We start from the raw sequence: 25,882 nt of genomic DNA, 5'->3' as shown, positions 1-25,882 counted from the left end.
AATTGACACTTCAAACTCAGTATCGTATTTTACAGGGGAAAAAAACCCCAACATTTTAAAATTCTCCAATTTGTGCAAGCAAGCAAAATACTATTTTACTAAAACAGCACTTCAGTAAAGAAACAAAACTGGGAGGAAGAAGCAGCAGAAGAAAAGAGTGAAAATTAAAAATAAAGCCTGCAAAGATTTCCTATTTCAAAAATGTGCCTTTTCCACAATCCTGACAAGTAGTTTTAGGTTATCTGAAGTGTTCCCTGCAGCCGCAATCGGATAAATTGCTCAGAGCATAGATTGCTTTTAAATTATATCCATGCATTGAATTGATCTACCTTTTTGCTGAGAGAACAGAAAATTTGTTCTGAGAAATGTTTCTTGTCAAAAATTCTTGCACCAATTCTCTTCTTAAAGACTTCGACTTTTTGGGTTCCCCTCCCCCTGCCTTAAATCTAAATTAGAGATCTCTGAGATAAAAAAATAGAACTCTTATATGTATATTTGTGGGGGAACAGCTTTTAATTTTTTTTCTTAGATATCACTAAGTAGTTTTAGTTCTTCACTATATATGAGGCATTCTGGAAGGGTGGGGAGAGTTAACAGAAATGTAAACCTTTCTGTGAAGGGTCTGAAAAAGTCTTGTATAAAATTATCAAATCGAGATACAGTAGATACAGAAAACTTAGATTATTATATTATTAGCACCAATAACCCACACTGATTCCCAAGTGGCTTTTTCAGTCACTCTATGCGAAATTCAGGCTGAATTCTCACAATCTATTTTGCACTGAGCTTCACTGGTACTATGGACACGTGTACTGTCTTATGGGACTGAGATGTGCTTTCAGGGTGGAGAGCTGGCATTTAGTTATGTTTAGCAGACATTTAGAAGACAATCCTGTTCACCTGGAAACCCCGTGAGATGTGCCAGGTGTTTTCAATCTACACTAAAGTTGTGCTGCTTGCAGGTGCAGCTCATGGAGTCATTTATATTGGAAAAGACTGTAAAGATCATCGAGTCAAACCATTGATCTGGCACTGCCAAGTCCCACTAAACCCTTGTCCCTAAACCCCACGGCAGCTTGCAGGACCAAACCCCAACGCAGCCCCCTGTTCCCGCAAAGAGCAACAGGGACACCGAGCCCCTCTGCCAAGCCAGCACCTGCTGACCAGCCGCCTGCTGAACTTTACAGCCAATAATTTCCCCTCCTGCTTATTTCCTTAATGCCTGGGAGATTTCGCTTTACGTTTTGCCAGGATCAGTTCATTAAAAGACTAATTTCAAGCGGTAATTATCTGTGCGTGAGCGCCGCCGGTGGAACCGGTGCTAGCGCTGATACGCTCTCAGCTGCAGGAGACTTCCCAGACGCTCAGGTCCCTGGAAGCCCTGGGCAGGAGTCACCGTGGTGCTCAGCTGGAGCCTGGCTGGCAAAGATTTCTGTGGGGGGAAATGTTTTAAGAAGAATCACGGTTAACCATGAAGGCTGTTTTGCGTGGCGGGGAAAGTGCGTGAACAGAAAAGTGCTGTATCTGTTAGAAATGAGCTGGACTTTACTGAAGTTGTCCTGAGGTTTTTTTAATGCCTTGTAAAGTTTAAATTAAAAACCAATTATGGAAGAGCCCTTAATCTCCTCTCGAGTTGTTTCATGTTTGGATGTGAACTCTGAGACCCCGATGACCTCCCTCAGTGCTAAATGTGACACAGAGAAGGCTGGTTTTTCTCTCTTCCCACTCATGTGCAATTATTCAATTTTTTACTGCATTATGGAGAGTTTTAATAATCGAACCAGATTAAAAGAATGAAAGGATGCATCTGACGAGTTAGAAACAGAGAAGCTGTGCATTTCTAGCAGATTTCAAGCTCTGTATTATTACAATGCGTAAGAGATGATTAACAAAGAAAAATATTACAGTTATCTACTCCCTTTGAGAGCTTAACTAATGAACCTCTACCAGCTGCTCTTGAAAAATCAGTAAGACTATCACTATCAATTTCAAGACAAAGCACAGCTGACAGATGTTTGAAGTGATAAATCAGGCTGCACAAGGATTAAAATAACAAGCCCCAAATGGCCTTTAAAAGACAAAGGTGCTGCAGTGAACTATTTTCAGCCACTTCGGATCCTGTCAAAAGTTAGATCACTGATACAATTATCTTGCAAAACAGTAATGACCAAAGTAATATGTTATGAAAAATCTAACAATGGTGATACTTGAGCCAGGCTTTTGAAAAGAACAGGTTTGATAGTAATTTGTGCTTTTAATGGCAGAACTGAGAATGCAGTGCTTCCCTGAATACTACTTCTGGGAATGAGTGATGAAAAGTGAGCACTGGGCCAAAGCATTAAATGAAACTGAATTGCATTCTTGTGCATTTTAATTAATCTTTTTTTAAAGCAAGAAGTTACATTTTAATAGGCAATGAACACCATTATTTAAGTCAAGCATAAGATTTCTGTGTTGCTTCACTGCAGGCTGCATTTTCTAACAACCTGCTGGTGATGGAGATAAAGATCCCATTCCTGGAGAACAACGGCGTGCGTGCTTCCACTGCCTTTAATGGGAGACAACTGTAGCCAGGGGAGAGTGAACAGAAACAAATCCCAAGTTTCTGGACTTTGCCCCAGCTTTCACAGCTTAGTACATCTTGTCAGAGCATGCACTTCCCTCCTAAACCTCAGCTGGGTTAGGAAGGAAACGCTCTGTTTGCAGCAATAAAAGCTGTTTTCCTGGCACCACTCTTGGCTCAGGCAGCGTCACCACAGAGCTCAGCGTGAAAAGCTCCCCATGGAAAAGAGCTGCCCTAAGTGCTTTCAGCACTGACATCTCAGGAAAACTGTGGTCACCCCAAGTTCCTGGGCAAGCTCCTGCTACAGAACCAGTTAACTGGGGTTATCCAGTGACTCCTGAATTCCTCCTGAATCCATTCCTGCTGTTTGAAGATGTGGATGTATCCAAGAGTCCATCAGCTGGGCAGGGACAGGGGAGATTGACTAATACTCTCAGGTTAAAAGCTCTCTTCCAGAGAACACTTTTGTTGTTCTCTTCAGGGATGATGTTTCTTCCTGGAAACTCTGCTGCCCACGTGCGCTGTCATTAATGCACCCTGAGCAGCGTGGTCAGACCCAAGCTCTGGCAGCTGCTCAGTGCATTCGTGGCATGTCCCTAAGAAAAATATTTCTGCTTCAAAGCTTTGTGACAGAAACACGTGGGAAGCGCAGAAGCAGGCTGGATTGGTACCAGCACGGAGGCACAGGGGCCCCACTGCTGCTCGAACAGCGCCGGGTGCTGCGGATCAGGCTGCCCGTGGAGCACCGCAGGGCAAACCACGGGGCTGCTTTGGAAATGTGAGGGTCACACACTGGAGAGAAGCTCCTCCACTGACATCTTTTCAGTAAGATGGAGGCCCAGGAAAAGCCTGGCAGTGAGCATCACCCCAGGGCTGCACCAAAACCTGTCCCCTGCTGGGCAAGCCCTTTCTCACCGCCTTTCCCCATGTGCTCCAGATGACAGCACAGGTTTGGGATGAAGGCCAGGCTGAGGGTTGTCCTCCTCCTCACCATGCAGCCAGTGTGGAAGCTGGGGCTGTGCTGGAGCTGCCTGTCCCCACGCCTGCTCACAGCTTGTGTCCTCCCTGCTGAATGCGTGGAAGGCCACGGCAGTTTTCTAAATTAAATTAAAATTCTTTTTCCTTTTCAAAGCACTTAGCTTGAGCTAGCACACTGGGGCACTTGGAGGTATATCACCGCTGCCTACACACACGCATGCATGCTGCCTTCCTAAATGAATTAGTCTCGTAAAGAAGAGAAAATCTTTGACTGAGGCTGCTTGATAATTAAGTTTTAAGGTGAAACAATATTAGCTTTTGCCTGGCATGAGCCAGCCATGCCTGCAGTCATTGTGTTCTTCATAATGATGTACTAACAGTGACTTTATATTGTAAGGTCCTATTGAAACCAAATTTTAATCCCTTTTGATTTATTCAGCCTTTTTTTATGTCCCCAAGAAAAGAAAAATCAGAATTTCTTTTTGGAAAAAACAAAATGAAAGGTTTAAGACACTTCGAAAATGACAAAGTTCAAATTTGAAATCCAGTCACCATGTAAGTTTTAACAGGGCTTAATCAGAAGTTGGTCAGTCATCTGCCCTGATATAATAAATCCATTACTTGTGTTTAACAAAGGGAGATGAGTTTGACACCTAGATCGCCTGGAAGAATGTCACATGTGCCTGGTTTGCTCCCTTGCAGGAATTTACCAAGATAATTATTATCTAAGATCTCTGTAAATGCACTGTAAGTACAGAAAGAGGATCTGAAGACAGAAAGGCTTAGATCAGATGAAAATGTTACATTCTAGCACAATAGGAGTTAATACAAATTGCTGTCATTTGCATGCAAAAATATAATTTCAAACCTATTTGCTCCACATCTGTATCAAACAAGAAGGGAGCACACTGAACACATCTTTACATCCTCCAATCTTTCTTTTACAGCGAATTACAGTTTACATTACCCCAAATGTTAATTTGGTCTCGTTTCACTATGCATTTGATGTATTCCAACTGGCATACAAAAAATAACATTTCCAGGTTGCGTAAAAGAACTGTACTAGCAGGGTGCTTGCAGTTGGTGAAACAAGCCCTGACAGCAGATAAATCATCTAGGGGTGCTGGGGGTGAGAGGAATGGCACTTTAGCGTGAGGCTTTTAAGGCACTCATGTCTGAAACATCATATACCCCAGAAAATGTACAATCCTGGAAATAGGGCAGGGGGAAGTGTTCTCTTTGGAGGCACACTAGTGGTGTTTTACAGGAAAGGCTGTATAAAAGCATAATCTGAAAAACTCTTTCCTGTGTTTGCACAAATAATGCAAACTGGAACACAAGTATCAGTGGATCAGTGGGTCCAGCCACCTGGATCCCAAACTTGCAAAACCCCCAAAGGCCTGAACCTGAGGTCAGTTTAGATAAACCCTCAGAGAGAAATCTCAGCTCTGTTGGCTTGTCTGTCTTCACTTACAGCAGACTTTTTTCCCCTCCTGAAAAGTTTCGATAATCATAGAATCACAGAATGGTTTGGATTGGAAGGGATCTTAAAGATTATCTTGTTCCAACCCCCAGCCATGGGCAGGGACACCTTCAGCCAGGAAGTTTCCATGGATATTTTTATCCCCATTCCCCTAACAACCCCTTTGACTTCTCCCTGCTCCAGGACTTGACCATGCAGGGTAACAAAACCAAAGTGTTCCTTAAACACCCCGGTTTTCAGATTTCTTTGGGGGTTATTCTTCTTTTTTCAGCAGATCACAGTCTTGACCTCCCTGGAAAATAATAACTTTGCTTCCAAAACAGGCTTTGCTAATTTAAGATTTACTCTGAAAGTTACCAATTTGCAGTAGTCAGTTCTCACTACTATTTAACAAGCTAAATAAACCAGTTCAGAAGGACCCAAAATTGCTAAGACTTATAGTCACTGCTTAATTCACTGACTGAACAGGACAAAGTGAGGTGTTTTTCATTAAATTGTCAAATTCTGAGTCTGATTAAGAAACCTAAGCACTGGTCATGAATAGGTTTGGGAATGAGTGTCAACAAGTGCCCTGAGTAACCTCAAAACCCAAACATTGAGGGGGTAGGAAGAGCAGGTTTTTAGAACGAGATGCGAGATGTGAGCTGATAAAGGGAAGCTACAAGAACTGGTGATGTGTAAGTGATGTCAGGCTTCAAAAGTCACGCAATCCTTCCTGTTCCTAATGCGTGTTTTCCCAAAGATTGTGGAGATCAAAGAAGGAAACAAATCTAAATGTAACTGCCTAGACCAAAGCTAGTAATAAGCGTGTGACAGACATAAAAGCAACTCTGCTGTAAATGTTTTAAACTGTCTCCTGTGGATACAAAAGGTGGTTCTAGTGAGACAAGAAGTAATTCTCTGTATTAAAATTTAATGTGTTGCCCTATGTGATCAATTACAAAGCTATAAATATGTATGTGCGTGACTGAATCAGTAATAAAAATGTGATTTTATAAGTCTCTGAGTCTCCATGATCAGGCCAATAAACTTGTTACATCAAATTACATCCCAGCTTCTGATACCTACAGGAGTGCTAGTTCTTGTGATGAACCATTTCAGGAAAGGCTTCTCTGCCTGTCCTACCTGCCTGTGATGCTGCAGGGAGAAGGATAAATGGAGCACAGCCCTGTGCCACTTCCCTGTGTACCTGGATCACCCATTGGTACAAACCTAATCCGGACCAGTCACAACCATCAAATCCACCAGAGTATATGTAAGGTAGTCTGCTACAGATTTTGGCTCAGAAATTGGTAAATAAATCTGGTTTCCCCCTTCTTCTGAGCTGGGTTTGAGGCTGGGAACCTTCCATCTCCTGTTTGAGGCATAGCAGCTTCTCCTGTCCACAAGCCATGCATGGAGGAGAGCAGGATGGCTGCACTCAGTGAGAAACAAGGATTGTTATCACCCACCTTCAGGGAACAAGAAGCTAGATTGTGTTACTTCAATGAACAGAGTGAGCATTTCCACATCATGCTCCAGAAAAGAAAGATCTCTATCCAGCCAGCAAAGTGCAGCACCTCATCAGTGCAGATAAGTTGTATGTCTTATAAGATAAGCTCTGGTTCAACTTCGCTCAAAATTCTGCAAAAATTCTGACAGCTGAATATGGATCAAAATGTCTAAAAACTTCTGATGTGCAGATCATTGCTGCTCAATACTTGGGAGGAAATGTCTCCTCTGGAGTGCCAACAACATACTTCACCTGGCTGCTTTTCTCTATCTCCATGGTCACTACATGGGATAAACAGGCTGAAGGGAGAGGAGGAGTCACTACATTCCCAGTTTGCTCCTCTCTCTGTTTGGGATGCTCCTTCCCTGGCCTCGTGGCCAGGCTGTGATGCTCCCACCACTGTGTGGAAGTACTAAAAGGTCAGATCAGGTCTGATGGTCTACATTTACAGACATACATGATTTCCTGTACAGTAAGCCCGAAGTTAATGCACTACACCTGGGTCATTTTTTTGTAAAAGTCTTGCATTTTGCATGACTGTACAAGGAAAATATTCCTTACCAGAAATCAGACCCCTGCAGACATCCGTGGGTTTCAATAGGAAGTATTAGGGAAGCATGTTGGCTGCAGGTTTAACTTCTGTCTAATAGCTACAGTTTAGGAACATGCAAATAACAGAGGTGTGATTGCGGCAAAAGTGAATTGTAGCACCAGCTAGTCCTGAGAGAATATCCTCTGTTGCAGAGAATGGCAAACCACCTTTGCCTTTGGCTTTAATGATTTATATTATGTGGTAAGTGAACGAACAAGATACATGCTGGTTTTATTGCTCCACCCATGTCCTCAACTGAGCACTTCTTATTTCTTTTATCCTGTAGCTAATATCACAATAACTTTGGTATATGGTCTTAGAATTGATAAAAAAAACTTCTCAGCAGTTCTGCACAAAATACGTCTTACAAAACCATTCCTTTCCCGATTTCCTTCATGCATATATTATTTACAGAGCAAAAAACCAGAGGGGATCAAATCACACAACCTACAAAAGAGTGTAAAGCAGGGCCTTACTTGCTCCCAGTAGTGAAGAAATGTAGTGTTAAGACTTGAAACTCATTTCCAATTTTCTGTGTTCTACCATGGTCTCTAAACAGCGCATTATCTCGCACACCAGATGTGCAGCTGTATCTAGGAACTACAGGGTGCAATAAGTATGGAATTTCAGCCCTATTTCTTCTTTTATGTTTTAAGTTAAATCCTTACTCTGATTTTAATTTAGGTTTCTTCTTGGTTTTTTGTGTGCTTTGTGGGGTGGGAGAGAAGTGGGGAGTTCACTGTTCAATTACAGAAATGGAAAAAGGAAAGCACGTGGGACACAGTATTTTAACTTAACAACACAAGAGAAATCAACATCCACACCTCTAGCTTTATTTAAATTGGTGTAAAATTGGAATATAGAAACAACTTAATAAACACTTAAGGGAAATTTGCCCACAAGTCAGCAAACTCTTGGCTGCATCTGGAACTGAAATAAAACGGAGAGATCTCTAAAGTTATTTGAACCACTGTCAAGTGCTATTCTGAAAATACTACTTGGATATTAAGTAATTTGAACACATTACAATAAATGTTACTCTTATGTTATTAAGAGGTTTCTTTTTATTCTTATAACAAAAATAATAACCATAATGATAATGATGAAAACAATAATAGTACTGTTCTGTCTCAGGTGGGAGGTGGTGACCTTGTGAAGGAGTCAAATGGGGTTGCAAATGGTGTTTTTCATATATGAGTAGCCATACTGGAAATAGAGGACATAAAACTTTGCACCAGGATGAATATAAAACCTGGATGCAGCATGCTAGTTTTCTGGGATGTTGAAAGTATTTGGGAGCTGGAAGGTGGAATATCAGCTCAAGAGCAAAGAGAGGCCACAGAGGGAGAAAACGAGTTTTATACTTCAGGGCACATTTTTGCCTTGCTGTTTCTCCAGGAAGGTTCCTGAGCCTGCCAGCAGTCACAGAGCACTCCTTGGATTCCAGGGAAGGTTTCTGTGGGCTTTGACAGCACCTGAACACCAGCGTGGTGCTGCTGTTCCCTGGCTGTGAGCACGGTTTCCTAGGAAGCTGACAGGGGAAGGTTCCTCACAGGATCAAATGACTGCTCACCTTTAAAGCCTGATGCACAGTGCTTGCAGTCGTCCACAAATAAATGAGCTAATTAAAGTTGGTTTTGTTTTGTTTTTGTTTGTTTGTTTGTTTTTTGCTCTGGTTTACTGCATCATCCAATTAAGTTGCTAAGCCAATCATCTTGAAATAAATCAACCATATTGTTACATAATTCTTTTTAACAAACAGAGACATCATTATATGAACTAGGTTCTAAGGGTGCCAGATGCTCCTAAACAGGGAGTCTAATTTATTTCATTGATTTTAAGAAGCAACCCATTCATGTGTGATAGCTTTTGTCATCCAAAATGCTAATTCTTGTCTGAGTTTAAAGTAGATTTCTGTCTTTCTCATCCATAAATGAAAGCACAGAAGAGCTAAATATGGACCCTCTTAAATTCCCCATCATACAACCACAAAAAATCTTGTCCCAAAGCACTGAATAAATGTCCTTTTAAACACAGCTAATAGGGTTGCAATAGAAAAAGAGGCCAAAACCACTTCTCAACATTATTGTACCCAAGATGAAGAAAAAAACCATCTGATCTCTGAAAACAAAGGTTTTGTTGAAGAAAGAGCATTTGCTGAAAGGTTAGCATTGCGTTATGGGAAAAATGGGATGGACTGGGTTCCTGGGCAGCCCACGGTGCTGCCCAGTAACAATGTTCAACCTTAGAGCAGAGCAGAGCAGCCTGGCAGAGTGCTCAGAGGCTCTGGCAGACTGGGAAACCTCGTTCCCTCTGGGAAAAAAAAAAAAAGGATTATGTGCTTTCGATTTGATTAACATTTCAAGGATACTATTAAGGGAGATGGGCAGCAGAGATGTTCCCTTCCAACACTGCCAGTGACGCAGGCTCCTCCAGAAGAGAGCAGAATGCACACATCTAACCCTGCAATCAAGCAAGCCTCTTTTTATCTTTTTGCCCTTGGTTAATGCTTCTTTTACTCCCAAAGAGAAGATTATAGGAAACAGAAAAACTGTGTTGGTTGTTTTTTTCTGATTCATTCAGTGGAGCGTTGAGTGACTCACACAGAAGTCAAGGTAGGCAAAGTGGCTTTGGTTGGCAGCCCTCTTCTAACCCACCTGCAAGGGTTTCCTGAAGACATCTTTCTGGATCATTAATAACCTGCATCCTCAGAGATGCACAACAGCGCTGAGGAGAAAGAAATGGGAATTACTGAATATTTTCTGTGCACCTGTGCTTACCATTCTGACTTGTTCCTGTTTATTCTGGACCATAACAAAACAGCCTTGCTTTGTATTTTCACTTGGCCAGTGATGACTGAAAGTGATTTCTCTGGATAAAAGCTGAAGAAAAAAACACCCGTGGTTTCCATTTGGACATTAGAAGGTTGATGTGTTTTGCTGTCACATTCTATTTTTAAATGCATGACACTGCACAGGTGTTCAGACTCCAAATCCTTACTGAAATCTGTCATCTCTCTGCAGCTTGTCACTACATCAGCTCACAGACTGAGGGGAGAATGAAGTTCCTGTATGGCAGAAAACTGCAAGTGCTCAACCGTGGTTAATGATAATTTCTTTCCATAGCTGAAAAATATCCCTATATTTGATAAATTTTTCAGGTGTTATAACTGCTTTGAGGTTCATTTGCCTATCTAGAATTTCTCAAATTATTCTTCTACAAGCCCTTAATGTGTAGGACACGAACTAACATTAAAAATGTGAATCATTTTTGCAGGAGCAAAAGTTGTTGGTCAGAGTCAAAGACCAGGCTGGAGTTTTACCTCTGTGTTTGCTCGCCATAAAACACTGACTCAATTCAGAAGGATGAGATGTACAGAGCATTACACATCATCTTCCTGTGCGTGCCTTAAGCACCTATTATTTCTGAATCTGGAGGCATTGCTAAAATGTAACACAGCAAAGAATTTAATAATCAGTACTTTAAGAAAACCATTCTTGAGCTTTCAATCAAAAAAAAAAAAAAGGGCTAACCCACACTGATGCTGTTCTCCAAATGTTTGCTGAATCTCATACACTGCTAACGTAGAACAGCATCCCAAGTTCAAACTGTAGGGAAAGGTGGGGAATGAAGCAGCTCTTACAGGACTGCACCAGTCACCGAGGAAGTGCCCATTTCTGCCCCACCCTGGCATCCTTGTCCACAAGGAACATTTCCTTCTGCCTCTGTGGAGCAATTCTCTGTTCATAGTGGAAGACCAAACTCAAGACCTGCCCTCTAAGTAAATCTTAGACCTCCTAAAGAGATCTGAAGTGAACCATCCATGTCTTTCTAGCTAAATTAGAGACAAAAGTGTGAATGAAAACTTTGCAGATGATTATTGAAATTTTGGCTTGATGATCATTTAGCATCCATCACTAAACAAAACCAACAGTGCCTGTCTCAGTGATATCATATTGAACTCCAAGGAATCCATTTGGCTTTCGCACAACTAATTCAAGTCCTCTGAAGTTTTATTCTATTCCCTACGCAATCCCTACTATCAGTCAGGGACAGCAGGGAATAGGGGCCCCCTGGGCAATCTGAACCCAAACACAGCCCAGAGGGTGGGAATCATTCAAGTGTGCTGAAAGAGCCAGCTGATGTTAATGTGAGGCTGTTCACTATCAGGTGTGAAAGGTTTTGAAGACTGGGAGAGGGTCCTGACAACCAGGAAAGACCCCCAAATACTGCAACTGGCTAAAAACAGTCTGGGAGATTAGCAGCTGCTCACTCACTTCAGTCCCGTGGGAAATCACAGAGAACATCCTTTCTAGAGTCCTACGTGATAAGGAAGAGGAAGATGATGACTGGGAATGGACAGCGTAGATTTACCATGGATTTACTAAATTTACCATGATTGACTAAACTGGCTGCCAAATATTTATCCGTGGATGAGGAGAGAGCAGCAGAATGTCACCTACTTTGTCCAGGTTTTTGACACAGCCTCCCAAGCATTTCTCCAAGCTGGGACATGCTGCCTTGGTGAGGTGACAACTGAGCAAAAAGCAGTTGGACTCAGGCTCAGAAGGCAGTGGTTAATGAGTCACACTCTAAGCAGACATCAGGAGCAAGGGGGAGTCTTGTTCTCTCCTAAGACTGCAGACTGAATTCACAGCTGGACTTTGAATCACTCTGTCCATAATCACCATCACTACTGAAGAGATTTGACGTAGTTACTGGAAATCACAGTATAAGAGAGTAACTCCCCCTAGAAACTAATCTTCCCAAAATGATTTAAACAACCTTGTTTGCTTCAGATTTCATTAGAAAGTTATTTTCAAAATATACTGTTGACAGTTGTTGATGTTGGACCAAAAGGGATTATAAGAATTCTATGCTTTGATTGGCATTTAATTGGATTCAGCAATATTTTCCCCTTGTTTCTAATGTCTACAGTCCTTGAAACAAGTCATATTTGTATTGTGTGCTAAACCTAAAGGACAGAATTCACCTGCTAACTTCCCAGGATGTTGTCTTAAATATACATATTGAATATGTCACAGGATGAGATGTTCTTCCTTGCTTGGCAATATATCCAGGAATGCTTCCTATTTGAGCTGTCAGGAAGACAGTGCATTTCTTGAATAGATAGCTTAAAAGCATTTTGAAGAAAACAGGATTTTTTTGGTGTGGTCGTTTGTGGGTTGTTTTTTTTTTGCCTTGTGGGTTTCAAAATATCACAGAGCAGACTACACTTAGCACCATGCGAAAGAAGAACTTAATCTCAAATATTAATTTATGAGATTTGTATTAATATTTCAGGAGATTAAAAAGGTGTTTTTTAACCCTGTGATCTCCTGGTTTAAACTTTCACCCTTCACTTGGATGCAGCACCTGCTGACTCCACTCCTTTCAGGATTCTGACACACCACAGAGAGGGCTCAACCAGTTGGCTCCAGAATTGAGACCACATCATGAAATTAGCAAGCAGATCAGAAAGAAGGAGACAATTATGGGCTTTTATGAATTACATCAATCACTTGGATTTATTCATATTATCTTACAGAAGATTAATAGATATATAGAATATTAATATACAGCTACAGCAGTGTAATTTATAAAGGGGAAAAAATCAACTTCTAGGAAAAGCTGTGATGCAATCCACTATTACTATTTTGCTGAGGGGGGATGAGACTGTTAAACTATTCACCTTGCAAACACTACTCAAAATTGACAAAGTACAGCCTAGGAAGGTTATTCTGTATCTTATCCTCCAGGGTCAATAATTCTACACTTGGAGCCTTCTCTGAACTGATTTGTCTGTATTTCACATAGGAACACACTTTGATGTTCCTAACCAAATTGATGCATTTCCCCCACACATTTATTGTTCTTATTTCTAACTGCTGAAAGAAAAACTAGCACCTTCTCTAGCTCTTAATGGAAAGCTGATCTATTAAAGATGATGACTTGTATGAGAAAAGGTGGTGGTTCCAGGCAAAAGGACTATTTTACAGAATACTCTAAATGTATTTCTTTCAGTAATAAGAAATTTGAAGCAATATCAGGTTTATATCAACAGAACATGTGATTCTTTAATAGCATCTTGCAACAGAAGCTTTTCTTACACACTGACAGCTACAAAGGTTGTCGCTGCTTGCAAAGAAACGTGTCCCTTGGGAATTCATGAGATATCTCCTTAATAGGAAATTAAGGACTGAGCAAAACATTTAGGTGAACAATCTGTTTATCTGTATTTCCTGCTGGTATTTTTCTTTTCACACAGTATCAATTTTACTCGGAGCACTGACACCCCTGAAGAGCTTGCAATGGAAATACTTAATGGGAGAGACTGGTAATGTTTCTAGCAGGTACAAGAATGTTCTGTCTAAGGTCTGAGCTGACCAAAACCTCCCAGCTGTATTCATCCTCCTTTTTGTGGCTGTGCCTGTGAGCTCATGCAGGGTGCTAATACAGTCACGTAATTCACATCTTCAGGATATCCACATAGCACACACAGTGTCCCATCCTCAGGGGCTGGCTGCAGATGTCCAGGAAAAAACCCAACCTGTCTACATCACATTAAAAAAAAAAAATATATATATATATATATATATATATATAAATGCCCATTAGGGAAAAAAAAAAAAAAAAAGTCAGTGAAAGCATCACAATTTGAAGTTAAAAAAAAATATTCCAAGAGAATTATTCAGAATATAATGTCTTCCTTCGGAATCTAGCCCATTTTCTTAATCTGAGAAATTGCCATATTCTCCAAGACTCCTTTGTGTTAGGGTTAAAAGATACTGTCTAAGCAAATTGGGTCAGCACATATCTTTCCATTTCCAGTACGATGTTCTGTGAAAACCAACAGGAAAGAGGCAAGGAAAAAAAAATAATTACTCCGAATACTCAGAACCAGAAGAAAAGATCAATAAAGAGGCAAAACTTGCTGTGACTCACAGTGCTAATGTTGCAGATCTTTGAGAAAAGGAGCCCAGGAGCAGGCAAATAATGCAGCCTGAAGAAAGTGTCTCAGGAGTGATAGAAAAGATAGCTAAGCATAAAGGGAAGGAATTAAGAAATTTTTGTGCACAGTATTAGGAAATACTAAACAATATGATAGCATCAGCTGTGAGATTTCCTAGGGATTATCATGGGACCTTCTAAAAGACACTGAGGAAGAATACTAGGAAGTGTTTAGCATCAGCAATCCTACATCACAGAAAGGTATTGGGTAGTTTTCCAGGTATCCATCTGATAAGGTGAACAACAAAAGCAGGGAGAGTTTGACAGACAGCAAATGCAGTTCCTCCCCAGTTTCATAACTGGTGCCTAATGTATAATCTCTAAAATCAAACAGTAAAACACATGAACCAAGCGGTCCCTTACATTTTAAGACAGTAAATTCCCTATAGCTTGTTTAAGAGCACACCTCACCAGGCACCCAAGCTGCTAATCCATGGATGGGCTCTCCCAGGATACAGCCCAGGCATTCCTTCCTTGATTTCTGAAGGATCCAATCCAGGATGTGGTTTTCACACATCTTTATCTAAGGTTGCAAAAAAGAGGGGGAAAATGCTTGCAGTGATGCTTCTACCATGTTTTATTTTCTAGTGTCTCTTTGCAAGAGCAAGAATATCCTCAGGTAGGTGCAGGAAAAGTCACTTTCCTTCTCTCATTGATTTTGTACATATCTCACCCAAATAAATGAACACATTTGTACCTCTTGTGTCTCTTCAAGGTGGATCCAAGCAGGTTTCAGTCCCTTTGAGGGCAGGGACTGAGCACCCTGCTGTAGAATACTTTCTCCCCTGATAAATTTGATACTGTCTTGAGAGATCCAAGCTCATTTTCCCTCCTGCCATCCTAACCAGGGGATAAGCACCGACTTATTTATACAGAGAGAACGGGGATACCACCTGTTTATTCATCAGTCATTAAAAGCTGTTCTATTCTACCTTCAGCCATCCAGCTACCTTTAAAAAGTCTGCTAGTCCAAGTGGAAGCAGGCATCCCTGCAATCCCTGTTCTAGACCTTTCCTTCTGCATGGGGAGCTGGCTGAATCTCATTCTCAGGTACCATACACAGTCTGCAGGTGTTTAATTCAAAGTCATGATATCGATAACCTCTGTATTATCTTTTAATGACTGAATTTTTCAGAAGCGTGTGTAGAAAACTCCTGACCACATTTAGTCAAGATGTTATTCTTAAATTGAAGAAACAAGGAAAATAACCCAAACCAACCAACTGAATTTATGTAGGTTTTCTTGCCCCACTAAAATTGATCACTAGTCCTTTTCCAGGAGGAAAAGTCAGAACCAAATGAATTATACAACAGCCCATGTTTCCATTACTGCCAAGGAAAGATTACAAGCCCTTTTGCAGAATCTACATGTTTGACAAAAAACACCAAAATGTGATCACCCCAGGAAATCCTGGTGAATTTCTGATTGCTATGCAGGTGTGTTTTGGCTTTCAAGTGCTATTTTAGCCCACTTTCTAATAAAATCAAGCTTCCTGTGATGCTGTTGCCCACCACTGAAAGAACTGTTCAACCGTTGTGTGCACTTCAGCTGGATCAGAGCTGGTGATCCCAAGCTTAATTAAATTTCTGTTAGATAATTGTAGTGGATGAGACAGGAATAGGGACATAGGGCACGTGTTCAGCAGGCTTTATTAATAGCTGATCACAGACTGAGTTTATGTCCATACTCCCTGAAAACACAGAAGGATTTATTTTACTGGTGTAGGACATGTCAGTCAATGACTACTGAGTTGTATTATCAGGACTACAGTTTCAACATCTAAACAGAACAAATTTCCATCCCCTTCTTAGTTACCAGCATTATTGAAAAAAAAATTAAAAATAAATCTAGTAGTTACTCTGGAGAGACAAGACAATCCAATCCATCAAAACACAAGAAAGATACAATAGCCATTATATTTATATTTGTCCCCGTATTAATCTTATTATTCCACCAAAAATATAACTGTGCTGTTCACTGAAAGAATACTGCACACTCACCAAAAGGCAAATTTCTGCAGAACGGTGTCCTTAGTCAGCACAGATACAAAGTTCGCTATTTTAAATTTATTCTTTCCTCCATTGTTCAACATCAAGGATTAAAAACAGCAACACTGAACCCTCAGTCTACGCAAGCAGAGTAACAGATCCTGTCCAACAGATCCTGTCCAATACAATACAAAAAGGTTTTGTTGAATAAAATATGGAGTTTAAATTCCCTGGTTACTGCAGCGTTAGGCTGCCCATTGCTGATAATGCATAGGTCACACGTGCCTGAATGAAAGGATTATGGGGTGAACACCATAAAATGGATCTGAGTATGAGGTATGTCATGTTTGTTCATCCTTACATTTAGAAGCATTTTATTTAATTTAAATCAAATAGCTCCTAACTCAACAATGCATTTATTCCCATGTCAGACACTCAACACATTGGTATTATTTTAAGCTATCTTTGCTTGGTGCCAGCAACTGGATGCTGAATTCTAGTCAGAAGAAAAACGAGAAAAGACTTGAAGAGCGAGATGGATGAGAATGGCTTTCCCACTCTTTAAGAACCTTAAGGAAAGGCATTAAGCTGTGATTTCACCAAAACTGATGTTAAAAAAAATAAAATAAATCTGGGATTATGGGTTCCAGGGGAAGGAGAGAAAGAATAAAGAAACTAAAAACCATCTGTGCCCCAGGATGGCAACATGGTAAAAATGAAGTTTGTTGCATCTCTTGGATCTAAATTTTACACAACACAGCTCACTGCCACAATACGACCTTCACAGGCAGAGGGTGTCCCTACACAGAGGGGCAAAAAAATGCTTTTCAGAACAAACGCTTTTTAGGGAAGAATCTACAACATGTACAGTTCCATAAGACTTGCTCCTTAAAAACTAATCCTCACATCATATTCCAATCACATGCTTTAGAAGTGGATATCCACTCACACTTGGAATCATGACAAATGAGTTAAAAAATGGACAATTTGAAATGGAAGCACTCTGGAAATACATTATACAACCAAGGACCCAAAGCTGATAAACCTTTGGATTGATTTGCTACCAGAGAGCTTGGACAGAAGCCATCAGCAAGAGGTAAACGGATGACCACAAATAGATTCTGGAAAGGTAGCTCTAACAATTTGTTTACTGAAAAAGAATTTAAATAAAATGTCTCTAAAAATATTTTTTAAATATTTAAATTTTAAAAATTGAAGCTAAGTAGTAGAAAGGAGGGCAGTCTGTCTACCTGCTCTTGGGCGGCTGTACTTTGGATCGAGGGGCATCTCCAGGAGGAAGAGGAAAGCTAGGAAGCTGCAGGCTTTCCCAGAGGAGCTGAGCATCCTCTTGTTGGACAAAAAAATTCGGGAAGATGGAGCATGGAGGGAGAGAGAAACAGAGGGAGCAAGCAGGCAGCTCACAGCAGAACACAGCTTAGAAAAGATCCCTGGAGGACCAGAAACTTCTTCACAGCAGTGAAGCCCAGGGAAGGTGAAGAAGACTGATGGATTTGTCATTCAGCACAGAAGACAGTGCAGTTTGACTCAGAATTAACTCAAAAATGGATGTTTCCAGCGCTGGAAGAGTAATTAGATGTCTGAAAACCGACACAGCAGCTCAGCAGAGGGCAGCAGCAGAGGCTGGCACACAACAGCAGCTGTATCACAGGATGTGTCCCAGCCCCGCAAAGAGTTTAGCATCGGTCTTTTCTTGCCTCGAATGGTGACAGAACTGAAAGCAGTCAATGGGCAAAATTGAATAGGTTTCAAAAAAGACTGAGGTGTTTCGATCACTAAATTAAAGTGGCCCAGGCTAACACACCCGATAAGTCAGCGGTGCCACAGTAACATTATCTACTGCGAATCATTCCACAAAGCTGATTAGCATTTAGTTAGTTTAATGAGCGGAAAGCAACACAGGCTTTAACCCTCTCCCTGGCACTCTGTTTGCTCCAGAAACTGAAGGACTGGGCTTCACTCCTGCCTTGATCCAAATGACATCACTCCAAAAATGCCCCTGTTTTCAGCCAGTTTTGATCAGATTCAGCAGCTCTTTGCCTTCATATGGAGATGGGCCAGGGAAGGAGAGAGCCAGCTATGCAGAATATTCTTCTGGTCTACTGGGGTGAAGATAAGAAATTTGCCTCCAAGCTCTGTTTTATTTCTTTAGTTTCCCAAAATGATGATGAAGACATACATATGTAACACATCGTGACTATAAAGTGCCATGAACTCCAATTACAGTGCACTATAAAATTACTATAAGATTATATAAAATATAAAATAAAATGTGCCTATTCCTGTACTATGATTTCATTAGTTTTCTTCTAAGAACCACCCAATTGCCTGGAGTAAGGAGAAAATTCATCTTGGGAACACCTTGCCTGGGTTTAGGCTCCCAGTGGCGGAGAAACACACTCACAAGTAACAGCTACAGCCAAAGGATTGAGAACAAACCACTGCCAATGAGACCCTTAAATTCCCACTGGGAACAGGAATTCCAACTTTCTGAACACGTTATGAACAAGAGAATCAACCAGCAGGTGCTTGCAAGGAGAAGAGAGACAGGCAGCATTGAAGGACAAAACAACTTCAAGGTCCTGCATTTCACCCACCTGGGTTTCGTGCACCAGTGGGGCTCTGTTATTGTGGGAATATTCCTTGTGCTTGTCAGTCTGTCTGTCCTTCTCTGCCTGCAGTAACTTCTCAGGCTGACTCCAGCTTTCTTTATCTCATATTCACCTCTTATTCCCTCAGCAAAGTCCCACAGCTTTTTTTCTCCAGGTCAGCCCCAAGCACAGCCAGCTCCTTCTCCACTAAAACACCTTAAATCTACTTAATAGCAGAACAAATATAGAAGCACTGCTATGCACAGTCTTTTATTTTCCTAGATAATGGGTAAAGTAAGATGAAATTAAGTTTGTGTTTATTCTGGTGATTGATGATATTAGGAATACCTGGTCGTAACCTAAAACAAGAACTATAATGTCAAGAACTTCACAACTGATGGTAAACATAAACCAAACATGCTGGAGCGGGAGAAACAGAATGAGGGCTTTTGGAGTAGCCTCAAATCTGTAATGATACAATAACCATAATTGGCCCCAATGCACATAAAACCTGATTTTAGAGACATTAGATTCTTCACTTTATTTTTTTATTTCTCCCTATTCTTTCATTTTCACTTCCCAGCTAATAATAGCTTCTATTACTATCAGTCATTTGGAACAAAGAGAAAACCTATCTCAAGAAGCACAGCTCTTACAGCTCTTTAAATCTACCTTAAATTATAGTCGATCGTTCCAATTCTATATTTACAGTAAGCACTACCATTCCAGGGAGAGCAGAGTATCACACCAGCGCTGAAATCCCTGCTGCAAAGACAAAACTACTCAGTCTTAACTGCTGCCCCAACTTCATAGCCCTTCATTTCCTCCCCACTCCTAATTTGCTTCCTTGAACCTCTGTGTTAACTGCAACTGAGCTTAGAGCCGACACAGAACACCAGCCCACAAGGAGATTCCCTGCAGGAAAGGAATTAGCACTGTTTTCAAAGTCCTGACCTGCAGACTGGACTTTACTTCACAGCAGTGAAGCTCTGCTGGAAGCAAAAACTGCCGAGCAGGTCCACCCCTTATTTTCACTCTGATTGATCCTTTAAGTACCTAAACACACCACACAAACCGTAGCTACAAACCCAGTGGGAAACTGAGTGAATGGAAACAGAATGGGAAGGATGAATGGGGTCGGGGAAATAAACTTATTTAAGACTCGAAGTGAAAGGCCCAAGCTGCCTCAGAAGAGGGTGATTTTGGAAGTCAAGTTCAGGGTGAATTTATAACAGCCACGTGAATGGGAACTTCCACCTTCCTGCTTTTCAGTTCTGCTAGATTTGATCCAGCAAAGACTTTACAGCCAGTGTTGGTGCTTTATAAAGGGTACAGTGAAGCGATGTGTTAAAGTAAAGTGGGCAAAAATCAGGACATGAAGACAGGTTAGCAGAGCAAATGGACTGTCCTGCTAAGTGCGTAGCACAAACCCGAAAAAAAACCCTTCCTTTTTTCGTGCTGTCTCTGGTTTTGATACATTGAGAAGTAGGCGTAAAAGATCCAAACTACAGGCTCCCCTGAGCACGGGAATACTCTGTTTCTGAACAAGACACAATCCCCACCTATGGAATCTCAGCTTTTGTCTTAAAACCATTCCGAACAGAGTAGCTCTGATCTTTCCTTACTGCAGTTCTTTACCAGAAGTGCCCAAGAATTACCAGGTGTATTATTCAACACCTGGGCCAAATAAAGGTCAAGATCTCACCCACAGACCACAAGCAACTTGCTAGCACCCCAGTGCACATTTCCCAAGCAGCTCTTGCTTCTCCTTGTACAGTTGTGTTTGTAAACTGTTGATTAATGGTAAAAATTTTAACAGTTTAGGAATTTGGTGTGCATAGGGCAGAGTTTCACCTCTCTGATGCTCTTAGTCCAGGTCAGAGAGTGGTTTCTGCTGCTCCCTTTCAGCTCCCATTCTTGAGTTCCCTTGCAGAAACCCAGAAAGGTGGGAGTGATGAGAGCATCCTATTTTAGCACTGGGGCTTCACTGGTGGGGCTTCACTAGTCCTTCCGTTTCACTTCCCTGTCTGTTACACTTACAGCACAGCTCTGACATCTCTCAAAGCGCTCTACAATGGCAGAAAAACTCCTTGTGTGTTACAGACGGAAGTTTGAGACTTGGATTTATGAGCCCTGTGCTGGGGAAGCCTGGTATCTTGCAGCCTACTGGACATCAGTCAAACAAGTCTTGCTGTACAGATTTTAAACAGGATCTGTAATCTTTCTGTGCCCCAGTCAACCTAAAAAATATCAGGTACCAGTTTCATGGAACTAGGTCAAAAGATGTGATGTAAGGACAGGTTGAATTGTGCACCTCCTATGTAAACTAAACCTGGCCCCATCCACCTTAAGACACAACTCCTTATTCAGAGTAATAAATTCCCAGTCTGCTGAAACTAGCATTTATTTGTTGATCTGTCTTCAGCTCCAAACTACCTGCAATTTTTGGGTTACTGACATTACTTTATTACACAAGGAGACACAGGCTTATAATGCCTATAGCATAAAAAAACCCCCACAAAAACCAAAAGAAGCCAAATGAAAGGCTGGGTCCAATACATTTTATGACAAAGTTCTCCCAGAAATTAAGAGGGGATGGAATTTCATCTCTGCACTTCAAAATGACCAGAGGGAAGCATTTACCTTTCTGAAATGGTGCTGAGAGTATTGCATGGTGCCTATTTCTGATTCTCACTGCAAGGGCACGCTACCTGGACTACATTTCCAAGGCTATGGAGACAAAATTAAAGTAGCCAGAAGGAAGTAGACAAAATTAAAGTAGCCAGATCTCTGTGTTTCTACACCTCACAGGATATGCATATTTTAAATGGAAAGGCAGCTTTAGCTTATCTTTTAATATATTTCTCCTCATGAAGCAGTATCTTGTACTACAGCAAATGTTCTTTCAGCTCAAGTTGCTAGGAACCTTAAATTCTGTTAAAAAAAAAATCCCAACCCTCTGTAATAAACTTGTTTCATTGTCAAAAACTGTTTTGGTTGTAGTTAATTTCAGCCCTTGAAATTTCAAGACAAACAATCTGTCATTGAATTTCACTCAAGTCAAAATGCTACACTTCAAACTTGGAAAGATCTTAATTTAACAACCTTTGTTCTTTTTTTTCCCCCCTCATTATTTCTCATCTATACAAACAGTGTTGGCTAAAAAAAATAAAAATAAACTGCTTTTAAGGGTTTGTAAAATGATTGATTCCTAGATTTCTAATGAAGTAACAACTCTGCCCAATGCTAATGTTAGAAGAGAGTTTATTGATAGAATACTGAAGCAACTTTGAGCGTAAGCATGGAAAATGCTGCTGTGGTCCTTTCTTAATTTCAGACCAGAGAGATGCAAGAATAAACCAATACTTACAGTACCTGATTACCCTACAGAACCACAGGTCCTGCCTGGGAGTGTGAGTATGTAGCTGCACATTTCCTAGACAAAGAGATAGTGAGTTTTGGGGTTTTTTTTAATTTTTTTCTCCCCAAGAAGAATTTTTTTAGATGACAAACTCATATTTGCAGGGAAGTAGAAGCCTGCCCCCCTCCCCCCCCCACTTAGAGGCATTTAAAGCTGACTTAACAAAACACTGAACACATCCCCACAAAAGCAGGGATTCTATAAGCTACATTATCCTTATGCTTCACTCACTTCAATTCTCAACACGCAGAACTCCATTACTTCCGAAGAGATAACTAACAGGGCATTCAGCAATTATGTGACAATTGGAAAAGCTTACTGAAAATTAATAGTAAAGCAAGAGTACCTATCAATGATAGCACAACACAGCGATTTTTCATCTTCTTATCAATAACAGCCCAGACATGCATGGACTGTACATTGCAAATTGTTGTTTTGTTCCATATTGTCAACAGAAGGCAAACCTGGCTTTAAAAATTATTTATATGGGAGCAAGTTAGCACCTTAACCTGACTCAATGGCACCCATTCTTACTGCTTAATATATCCAAATATGCAAAATATTTTAACAAATATGTATGTGCTGTTGCTGCAGGCATACTGGTACTCCATTTATTAATCCAAACAATTATCTAGAAACATGCCACAAAAATACATCTGTGCTGTCTTAAAAGTACTAAACACGAACTTCTGACTGAACAATGCTAGATACAGCATAAAAACAATCACCTAACGCTGCCTTCAGAAATTCAGTGAGACACTCTGCCATAATCTCCTCAAATTTGTGAGGTTTCACATGGATTTCATCCTCATTTATGCATCTTTAAGAAGTAGGTAAGTAGACAGCACACTTTGGTATTTCAAAGGCAAGATAGCATTTGAAGTTCAATCTACTCAAAATAAAAAAGCACTTCTCCCTTCACTGAAATGCAGTGCCAAAGCATTTCCCACTGTAGCACCTCTGATTTTATTAAAAATTAAGATTGGCCTAACAGGAAGAGTTTGATGGTAGCAATTCTGGCTTGCTAAAATGCTGCTGTATTGCAACACTGAAATCCAGGATTTTTTTTTTTTTCCCCGTGGCTGAAATGCTGAGCCTTCACTGTAGTATTAATATTATCCACATTGATTTTTTGGTTAAAGAAGGAAACAAAAAGTCAAGAAACAGTAATACCAATGCCTCCCTTTTAAACCTGCTAATCAGATTCCAGGAAGCCATTAGCCCCTCCAAATTCTGGCCAGAGAACAAAGAACAGCACAGATTTGCATTCAATGCATTACCACCAAAATTAAGTATTTCTTAATTTATAATAAGCTGTAACTTTAACCAGACGTTCTGGTAAAAGCATGCCAAAATGCATTTATACAACTTTTTAGGTTGCATTAGCAGGTTAGCATTAAAAGGTACACATAGAACACCTCAAAAATCTCACACGCTGTCATTTTGCTTTACTTTATTATTCAAACTAACTGATACAAACTATAAAACTAATTGACTCCAAAACCTCGTTGGTTTGTATCTAAAGAATGCAGAAAAAAAAAGAGAATCCTCCTGGGTGAGCTGTGTGCCACATCCATCTGAGAACCCGCAGTGGCTATTTATGATTTTTGTTTGATTCAAGGCAGCAACTTTGCTTCATTTAGTCAGCCTTCACTCACAGCAAACAACTTCCCAACATCATTCGTAAAACGCTGCGTAACAAACCTCATCCCTGATGGTAAAAAGTTTCAATCGATCCCTTTGGTAGCTCTTAAAATAAAAAATAATAATAATAAAAAAATAATAATAAAAAAAAAGGAAGGTGCGAGTGAGTGAGGTTGTAGGTGTAAGGGAAGGAGTTTTTATTTAGTTCCCTTCTGCTCAGCAACTTTGTAATCCATTTGCTGCTCTCCTTTCCCATCTCTCACCCCTGCGCGTTGTTTAGCTGGAAACTGGGCTGCAAGAATGTGAAGAATGTAAACAGCCTTTTATTGTCCAAAAGGATGGGAGTGTGAAAGAAATGTGCGCCTTATCGCAGGGCTGCAGCTCGCTACTTCATTGCTATGATAAAGTGCTGGAGCAAAAAACATTACACGACAAGCACAATCCAAAACCGGATTAGAATTTGACATAAGCTTCCTCAAAAACTAATCAATCACCTCACGCTGTAATACTAGACTCCAGTTCTTAAGGAGGGTGTTTAATCCCTTCAAGGTTTATTACACACTCCCTACTGACTACTTCGTGACAAACTTTCGCGTCCAAGGCAGCTGGGGAAGCGAGGCTTAACTTTTGCAGATGTATTTACGAGAGTTAACACCAAAACTCCCCCCAAAACAGCAAGCGCAGTTAAAATCTTTTCAAAATAAAAGGGAAGATGGCCAAACTCTTTTGCAAATACTTTTTTTTTTTTTTTTCTTTCTCTCTTTATGACCTCTCACGAACACGAGCATCAATCCATTCGTTTCCCACCATCAGCGCCCCACGAAGGAGGCACTGGGCGGGAGTGGGAGAAGTTTGAGCTCCTCGCCCGTCTCCAGCCGCACACCTCGCTTCGCCTCCCTCCCTCCCTCCCTCCGGAGCTCCCAATTTCGCAGTCTGCATCTCACCTTGCCGCCACGTCAGTCCCCGCATTCCCCCACCGCATGCAGACGAATACTCAGCATAACACCGGCGTGTCCCACAGTTTCTGATAAAAATTCAGGAAGCACCCGGGGCGCGCCGCAGCAAGCCGAAACTAACGGGGGAGCTTCCCGAGCGCAGGTGACTCTACCTGCACACCCAGCCAGGTCTTGCACGCGAGAAAAAAAAAAAAAAAAAAAAAAAAAAAAAAGCGCGCTCGAGGCCAGCAGAAAACTTTCCGGGAGCGGGCGGTCTCGGCGATGCTCGGCACACACGCACATCCCTCCCATCCCTATCTTCCAGCCCCGCGGCGGCTCCCGGCGCATCCCGGCCCCCGGGGCCGCGCCGTGCTGGGGCACGGGAGCGTCCCGCATCCCCAAACAGAGCGGACAGAAGCAAACACCCTTCATTAAAATAAAATAAGAAAAAAGATTTAAAAAAATATTTTAAAAGGTAGAAGGAAAAAAGGAAAAAGAAAGAGAAGACCAGGAATATGTTAGGGGCTATGGGAGGCAGGTCTGGGGGGTTGCTCGGAACCGGGCTCCAGAGGGGACCGCGCCCGCCGCGCTCCCCGGAGCAAGGCACCGGTGTCCCCCAAACCCCCCGTGAGAGTTCGGGGACCGCGGGGACGGAGACTTACGAGCTGGAGGACGCCCTGGACCACGACGAGGGGCAGGGGCTGCAGGGGCACCATCCTGGCTGCCGGTCTTAGGCGGCGACTCCCCCGGCGCGGGTCTCGCTCATCGCCGCTCCGGGAGGAGGACGGGGGGCAGGACCGAGCGCAGGGACACGCCGCCCGCCGTCCCCGCTCACGGGGCGCTGCCAGGCAGCGGCCAGACCCCGGCACTGCCGCGGCGCTCGGCTCGGCGCCGCTCGGCTCCGCGGGCGGCCATGGCGGGCGGGAGGCGGGCTGAGGCGGGCGGGAGGCGGCGGCGCTGCCCGGCTCCCCCCGCGGGGCACGGCGGGGCCCCCTCACGGCCCGCGGCCGGGCCCCGCCGCTCCGCGCTGGACGGACCCGCCCGGGCGGCGCCCGAGGGGAGCGGTGCCGGGGGCGGCGCGTCCCCGCCGGGCGCTGAGCGGACCCCGCTGCCCCGGGCGGGGCGGCCCGGCCCTCACGGCAAGTTTAAAGAGGCGGCGGCCCCTC

At 42.0% G+C, this 25,882-nt stretch overlaps 1 protein-coding gene across 1 annotated transcript in view; it reads right to left on the bottom strand.

Moving 5' to 3' along the window:
- Window positions 1–25,534, bottom strand: part of NXPH2 (neurexophilin 2) — a 35,348-nt gene extending 9,814 nt beyond the window's left edge. The window contains exon 1 of the mRNA XM_040070354.2: window positions 25,379–25,534. Within this exon, the coding sequence (XP_039926288.1) occupies window positions 25,379–25,432 (54 nt within the window). The 5' untranslated portion in view covers window positions 25,433–25,534. The remainder of the gene's footprint in view (window positions 1–25,378) is intronic.
- Between the last annotated feature and the right edge of the window lie 348 nt (window positions 25,535–25,882).

Source organism: Hirundo rustica, chromosome 7 (genome assembly GCF_015227805.2).
Source record: "Hirundo rustica isolate bHirRus1 chromosome 7, bHirRus1.pri.v3, whole genome shotgun sequence".
Lineage (NCBI taxonomy): Eukaryota > Metazoa > Chordata > Aves > Passeriformes > Hirundinidae > Hirundo > Hirundo rustica.
The sequence above is the reverse complement of the archived record's forward strand: the minus strand, read 5'-3'. Positions and strand labels throughout refer to the sequence as shown.